The sequence below is a fragment of the Mus caroli genome, unplaced genomic scaffold, assembly GCF_978045245.1.
Source record: "Mus caroli unplaced genomic scaffold, Mus_caroli_1 scaffold_2, whole genome shotgun sequence".
In the NCBI taxonomy this organism is placed as follows: domain Eukaryota; kingdom Metazoa; phylum Chordata; class Mammalia; order Rodentia; family Muridae; genus Mus; species Mus caroli.
Window position 1 is genome coordinate 143725929 of NW_028227257.1, and position 8333 is coordinate 143734261.

General features: G+C 39.3%; 1 protein-coding gene across 1 annotated transcript; it reads right to left on the reverse strand.

Moving 5' to 3' along the window:
* Positions 1 to 1938: 1938 nt before the first annotated feature.
* Positions 1939 to 2877, reverse strand: LOC110289442 (olfactory receptor 1L4-like). The gene has a single exon (XM_021155646.2). The coding sequence runs from the start codon at positions 2875 to 2877 to the stop codon at positions 1939 to 1941; it is 939 nt and encodes a 312-aa protein (XP_021011305.2).
* Positions 2878 to 8333: the final 5456 nt, after the last annotated feature.

Below are 8333 nucleotides of genomic sequence, written 5' to 3' on the forward strand. Positions count from 1 at the left end.
TCATTGGATCTCTTTATTTGGATGGAGTCTTGGGATGACCTGGCTAGTAAGTTCTGGTCATAAATGGTCTGAATTACTTCTGCACAAGAGTACTTACTTGGCAGCATGAATTCTTCAAGAGCTATTCTCATTTTAGACTAGAATGATGACTAATGGTCATCAAAGTTATGTGTAGAATTTGGTTTCTTGAAAAACCCAGGTATGTTATATGAATATGTTTTTGTTTTAATCTCAGTTGTAGGATAAGATTCTTCTTCTCAGCAGGTGATTGTAATTTGCCTTGTACACTAGCAGTGCCATGGTTTTGCAAGCTGCAGGTACTTTCTGCAAGTTTGGATTCTAAGAACTTTTGAGAGGATATAAACATGAGAGCCACAAGAGTGTTATGGGTGTTTTGAGAAGCCATGGGTCCTCTGTGGCAGTTGCTGCTCCCTCTGCTGCTCTCCTTGATGCTGCTGGTTTCTGTTGTTGCATTTTCTGGATTTCTGGTTTGCAGGATTGCAGGATTGCAGGATTGCAGGATTGCAGGATTGCAGGATTGCAGGATTGCAGGATTGCAGGATTGCAGGATTGCAGGATTGCAGGACTGCAGGACTGCAGGACTGCTGGACTGCTGGACTGCTGGACTGCTGGATTGCTGGATTGCTATTCTGACTTGTCCCTAGAAACCTGATGCCTGTAATCTGCAGGAAGTCTATTCCCTATATTCTCACTAATTTCCTTTCTCTCCTACCTGGTATTGGAGGTTGGAAGAGATTAGGGTGGCATAGTGTTGAAAGAGTGATAGAAGAACCCAATAAAATAGCTAAGAAAGTATGCTAGCAGTGCTAGCACTATACTCTTGGATTTCTTGACCGTTCAGAATAATTATCAGTTTTATGCTTTTCTATGATGTACATACAGTGTAAATTTGAAGTAAAGTGCAGAATTAAGGTTTTGCAATTTTTTGTTGTTGTTTTGCTCCATAGCACATTTTTCCTGAAATTGTATTTTACAGACTATGAGAGGGATCCTGTTGACAATTCTAGACTTGAAGAGAAAGAAAGAATTAAGAATGTAGGTGTGAGAATTAGATATGGAGAGTTTGCAGTGTCTTGATACTTAGATGCTAATAAGTAGAATAAACACTTTTTAAAAATAGTTTCTATACTTTTCTAGCTGTGATTTTTTTTTTTTTACACAGCTAGAAGCTGATTGAAGAAACTTTACAAAACTTTACTCCAATATTTATTGATCCTACATTTGGGTGAGTTTCACTTTACTGAAAATGTTCTGATCATTTCTTTACCTTTTGAAACAACCCCTGTCAAACATCAAGTCTCACTCCTTGACTACTTCCTCTAAGAAGTCCTTTTCAACTCTACACTAAATTTGCATATATTCCTCATCTGAATACTAACAGTAATCTGTAACATCTTGAGTATGTGCATTGTCAAAAGTATTGAATTGTTATTCATACAAAATACTTATTGTACTACTGGGACATTAGACTATTGATAAATACTGGGCACCAAGTAGTACATGATGTGGTATTAACATGTATTTTGCCCAAACTATTGTTAGAAACCAAACATTTTGTTTCTAGGTTAATGTCCTTATTGGGATCCAATGCCACCTATGAGAAAAATGTATAGAAAGAAAGAATAGGCTATTGATGTCTTAGATGATATATCAACTATGAAATATCCTGCTTTTTTAAAAACATAAATTTATGGTGTGGGTGTGTGTGTGCATCTGTCTGTCTGTCTGTCTGTTTGTCTGTGTGTGTCTGTGTATGAGTATGCACATATGTGTGATGGTACCTGCTGAGGCCAGAGAAGGACATTGTTACATGTCCCTGTGAGACACCTGACATGGGTACTGGGAACTGAACATTTCGTCTGCAACAGCACATTTTAAATTATTGAGTCATCTCTTCAGTCCCTCAGTTTGATCTGTCTATGGGTGAACTCTACCCATTAACTTCCTCAAACCTCTCTTCATATCTTTGTTCCTCAGGCTATAGATGAAAGGATTCATCATAGGTGTCACTACTGTATACATAACAGTGGCTACCCGGTCCTTCACCACTGAGTACATGGACAGAGGCCTAAAGTAGACATAGATGATACTCCCATAGAACAGGACCACTACAGTGAGGTGGGAGCCACAAGTAGAGAAGGCTTTCCATTTTCCAGCTGCAGAGGGAATCCTGAGCACAGTGACAATGATTCTCATGTAGGAGAAGAGTATGCATAGGAAGGGGGTGACAATGACAGCCAGGGTCTCAGTCATGACCACGATCTGGCTGGAGGATGTGTCAGAGCAGGATAGCTTCAGCACAGGCTGAGTATCACAGAAAAAGTGCTTAATGACATGGGAGGCACAGAATGAGAGGCGAGACATGAGAAGGACACGGAACAGTGCATGCAGATGGGAGATGGTGCAAGAACCCAGCAACATGAGGAGGCAGCGTTGTGGCCTCATCACCACATCATAATGTAAAGGGTTGCAGATGGCCACCAGTCGGTCAATGGCCATGGAGGCTAGCAGGTAGCTATCAGTGTTCCCTAAGGCCATGAAGAAGTACATCTGAACTAGGCATCCCACATAGGAGATAGTCTTTGTCTCTGAGAGCAAGTTCACTAGCATCTTGGGTACAATGACTGTTGTGAAGCAGATATCCATGAATGACAAGTTGCTGAGGAAAAAATACATGGGTGTATGGAGCCTGGAGTCAGAGCGGATGACCAGGATGATGAGCACATTCCCGATCACTGTGATCAGGTACATTATGATGAAGATGCCAAAAAGGGGTTTCTGCATCCAGGGATTGGTAGAGAGACCCAGCAAGATGAAGTCTGAGGTGCTGCTGCTGCTGCTGCTGTGGTTGTTCATGTCTCTGTCTCAGGATAAATTTTGGAGAAGTTGTAGGAAAGATGTGAGAGGAATTTTTCATCTGTATAACTTCTTCCCTAACTCCAAGTCTGTTTAAAAAACCCTTATTACCATTTGTTATGAGTTTGAAGCATATTTTCTAAGATTTGACAGAGAAATACATTAGATGAATATCTAACAAATAAATACAAAGTGACACCTCTGTTATTTACTAAACTACAAACTGAAGGTCTGTCACTCCAGGTTAGTAATGTCTGTCTTACCTAATTTACCTGAGCTAGTTTCATTTCTGTACATTTGTCACAAGTGGTTTTTTGACCAAGTCCTTAGCCTCCTCATTTTCTTTTCAAAGTAAGAAGTTGTACTTCCCTTGAAACAGTTTATTTTCTTACAAAAGATCTTCATCAGTAAAGCCCTCCCATTCATGGTCTTCTTGCCATAGTTTTGGAGATGGTGGTCATAGCAAGGAATGTAGGTGAATGAACATCAGAACCCATTAATGCCCCATGTAATCTACAGAATTCAGATGAGTTTTTCTTGTACCTGCAGAAGAAAAATTTACTAGCCTTTATTTTAATATTGTTTGTATATTATAATACATATTTATATACATGTGTTATAAACCTGGAGAGAGGAGAATACTTGGAGTGGATAAGTTTAGTCAGGAATGATGCCATAGGAATAGGGGAGAGGAAAAAGTGGGAGAAAGGTTAAACAAGACTAAGGATGTATGAAAAGCCCCATGGGGCCCTCCTATTCTGTGATTCTATTAAGATCATAATTTAAAAAAGTTTGAACAAAGACACTGAATGTGTGGATAATGCTCTTCCCAGAAGGTAAGCATTATGAAATGAAAATTCCTGCAGCAAGTATGAGATATCTCCATTCCAGCTCTGGGTCAAGGAGGCCCCAGAGACCTTTCAAGAATTACAAACAATTGCCAATGATCTTAATTTCCTATTAGAACTAGATCATGAGACCATTTTATTCGAAGATACTACTACTTACTTGAGTTGTAAGACACTGAGAAATAAAACTCAATCTGAAATTGAAGCCTTGTCCATCCTGAGTAGCTTTCACATTGCATACTGTTTTGGGAAAAGAGATACCAATAGTCCTACTCAACTTGGAGTCCATGACTTCCAATAATTACCTACCCTGTAATATTTGGCTGCCAGTACAATGATGGCACTGCTATTATAGGGGCAATCAGCTTCTCTCTGATTGGTTTTAAAGTCCACTATATAGGAGAGAACTTACATCTTGTACCGTAAACTTATTAAGAGCTTGTGGCGGTGGGCCTGAATACCAGAGGCTTTCTACTGAGATCTCTGGCCAGGCCTGGTGTGAGCGTTCTGGTGAAGGGAAGTGAGTGCGAGCAGCAGGGCTAAGTCTCTGCCCGGGTATCTTCCGGGTCACTCATTAAGTTTGAGCCGCCCTGCACTGAGTCTGGTCCAGAGGCCGACTATCCAATGAGGTGTGTGGCAGAGCTTCAGGTGAAGCCTCAGGCTTCGGGAAAGCAGATCTCTTCCAGGTGTTACAGTTCTGGGAACAAAAGGTTCAGACGATGGAGTAGTTCTCGCACACCTTTAATTCACTGGTTAAGATTTATATACAGTTTTGGGGGTGATTCAGGGTTCTATAGGAGGTACTGGCTTGGACTGAGAGCTTGGGGGAAACCTTATTTGCATGTGGGAAGGCTTGGTGCTGCTCCTATGTGACTGATAGCCACACACATATCCTGCGGGGGGAGGGGGTGTGTGGAGGCGGTAACTTCAACAGGAGTCAGGGGCCCCGGAGACATGATCAAACTCCTTCAGTCCCATGTAGGTGGAAATCACCACCCATATGGTCCCCGGGGTTCCAAACCTTTGGTTGACTGGAGACTAGGCTGTCTGTACACAGCCTACTGCCCCAGACGTGGTGATTTTCTCTCCAGTGACTGTCTAAGGCAGGACCAGCCAGGACCCCACAGGCCACAGGCGCAGCAGAGCTGCTGAGACAGGGTCCTTCCTGCCTCCATCTTCACCCAGGAGGTGAGGTTGTTCCACAGATCTCTGTGCACTGGTCTTGCAAGGAGAGAGCTGGTCTCCCAGGAGTTCTGACACAGGCTTACAGGCCCACAGGAAGAACAAGCTCAAGCCAGCAAAGCCAACTAATACCAGAGATAACCAGATAGTGAAAGGCAAGTGCAAGAACCTTACCAACAGAAACCAATGTGGCATTATCAGAACCAAGTTGTCCCACAACACAAGTCATGGGTATTCTGACAAACCAGAAAAGCAAGATTTGAATTTAAAATTACATCTCATGATGCTGATAGAAGACTTTAAAAAGGACATAAATAACTCCCTTAAAGAAATACAGGAGAACACAGGGAAACAGGCCTTAAAGAGGAAACACAAAAATCACTTAAAGAATTAAAGAAAAACACAGCCAAACAGGTGAAGGAATTGAACAAAACCATCTAGGATCAAAAAAGGGAAGTAGAGACAATAAAGGGAGACAACCCTAGATATAGAAAACCTAGGAAAGAGATCAGGAGCTATAGATGCAAGCATCACCAACAGAATACAAGAAATATAAGAGAGAATCTCAGGCCCAGAAGATATCATAGAAAACATTGACACAACAATCAAAGAAAATGCAAAATGCAAAAAGCTTCTAACCCAAAACATCCAGAAAATCCAGGACACAATGAGAAGACCAAACCTAAGGATAATAGAAGAGAACAAAGATTCCTAATTTAAAGGGCCAGTAAATATTTTGAACAAAATTATGGAAGAAAATATCCCTAATCTATAGAAAGAGATGCCCATGAATATACAACAAGCCTACAGAACTTCAAATAGTTTGGACCAGAAAAGAAATTCCTCTTGTCACATAATAATCAAAACATCAAATGCACAAAACAAAGAAAGAATGTTAAAAGCAGTAAGGGAAAAAGGTCAAGTAACATAAAAAGGCAGACCTATCAGAATTACACCAGCCTTGTCTCTAGAGGCTCTCTGAAAGCCAGAAGATCCTGGGCAGATGTCATACAGACCCTAAGAGAACGCAAATGCCAGTCCAGGCTATGATATGCAGCAAAACTCTCAATTACCATAGATGGAGAAACTAAAGTATTTCATGACAAAACCAAATTTCACAATATCTTTCCACAAATCTAGCCCTTCAAAGGATAATAAATGGAAAACTCTAACACAAGGAGGGAAACTACACACTAGAAAAAGTAACAAAGTAATCCTTCAATAAACCTAAAAGAAGACAGCCACAAGAACAGAATTCCAACTCTAACAACAAAATATCAGAAAGAAACAATTACATTTCATTAATATCTCTTAATATCAATGGACTCAATTCCCCAATAAAAAGACATAGACTAACAGACTGGTTATGTAAACAGAACCCAATATTTTGCTGCATGTAGGAAACCCACCTCAGTGACAAAGACAGACATTACCTCAGAGTAAAAGGCTGGAAAACAATTTTCCAAGCAAATGGTCCCAAGAAACAATCTGGAGTAGCCATTTTAATATCGAATAAAATCGACTTTCAAACGAAAGTTATCAAAAAAGACAAGGAGGGATCCTTCATACTCATCAAATGTAAAATAAATCAAGATGAACTCTCAATTCTGAATATCTATGATCCAAATGCAAGGGTACCCACATTCATAAAAGAAACTTTGCTAAAGCTCAACGCACACATTGCTCCTCACACAATAATAGTTGGAGACTTCAACACCCGACTTTCACCAACAGACAGATCATGGAAACAGAAACTAATCAGAGACACAGTAAGACTAAGAGAATTTATGAACCAACTATATTTAACAGATATTTATAGAACATTTTGTCCTAAAACAAAAGAATATACCTTCTTTTCAGCACCTCATGGTACCTTCTCTAAAACTGACCATATAATCAATCACAAAACAGGCCTCAATAGATACAAGAAGATTTAAATTATCCCATGCATCCTACCAGATGACTACAGACTAAGGCTTGTCTTCAATAACAACATAACTAATAGAAAGCCCACATACACATGTAAGCTGAACAATACTCTATTCAATGATAACTTGGTCAAGGAAGAAATAAAGAAAGAAATTAAAGAATTTTTAGAGTTTAATGAAAATGGAGTCACAACATACCCAAACTTATGGGATACAATGAAAGCAGTGCTAAGAGAAAAACTCATAGCTCTGAGTGCCTCCAAAGAAACTGTAGAGACCATACACTAGCAGCTTGACAGCACACCTAGAAGCTCTAGAACAAAAAGAAACAAATAGACCTAAGAGGCATAGAAGGCAGGAAATAATCAAACTCAGGGCTGAAATCAACCTAGTAGAAACAAAAAGAACTATACAAAGAATCAACCAAACCAGGAGCTGGTCTTTGAGAAAATCAACAAAATAGATAAGCCCTTAGCTAGACTAACTAGAGGGCACAGAGACAGTATCTTAATTAACAAAATCATAAATGACATAATAATGTTAAATGAGGAGATCCCAAAAACATCAGATCCTACTACAAAAGCCTATACTCAACAAACCTGGAAAAGCTGAATGAAATGGACGATTTTCTAGACAGATATCATGTACCTAAATTAAATCAGGATCAGATAAACAATCCAAACTGTCCCATATCCCTTAAAGAAATAGAATCTGTCATCAATAGTCTCCCAAGCAAAAATTGCCCAGGACGAGATGCCTTTAGTGCAGAATTCTATCAGACCTTGAAAGAAGACCTAATACGAATACTCCTTAAACTATTCTACAAAATAGAAACAGAAGGAACACTACCAAATTCATTCTACGAAGCCACAATTACTCTGATACCTAAACCACACAAAGTCCCAACAAAGAAAGAGAACTTCAGACCAATTTCCCTTATGAATATTGATGCAAAAATATTCAATAAAATTCTCCCAAACCCAATACAAGAACACATCCAAATGATCATCCATCATGATCAAGTAGGCTTCATCCTAGGGATGTAGGGATGGTTTAATATACAGAAATCCATCAATGTAATTCATTATATAAACAAACTCAAAGACAAAATTATGATAATCTCATTAGATGCTGAGAAAGTATTTGACAAAATCCAACACCCATTCATGATAAACGTCTTGGAAAGATCAGGAGTTTTAGGCCCATACCCAAACATAGTAAAAGCAATATACATCAATCCAGTACACAACATCAAACTAAATGTAGAGAAACTTGAAGCAATCCCACTAAAATCAGGACTAGACAAGGCTACCCACTCTCTCCCTACATATTCAGTATAGTACTTGAAGTCCTAGCCAGAGCAATTAGACTAAAAAAGGAGATCAAAGGGATACATGTTGGAAAGGAAGAAGTAAAAATAGCACTATTTGCAGATGATAGGGTAGTATATTTAAGTGATCTTAAAAATTCTACCAGAGAACTCCAAACTGATAAACAA

Coding starts and splice junctions, on each gene's coding strand:
- LOC110289442 (XM_021155646.2), bottom strand. CDS start 2,877: ATGAACAACCACAGCAGCAGCAGCAGCAGCACCTCAGACTTCATCTTG.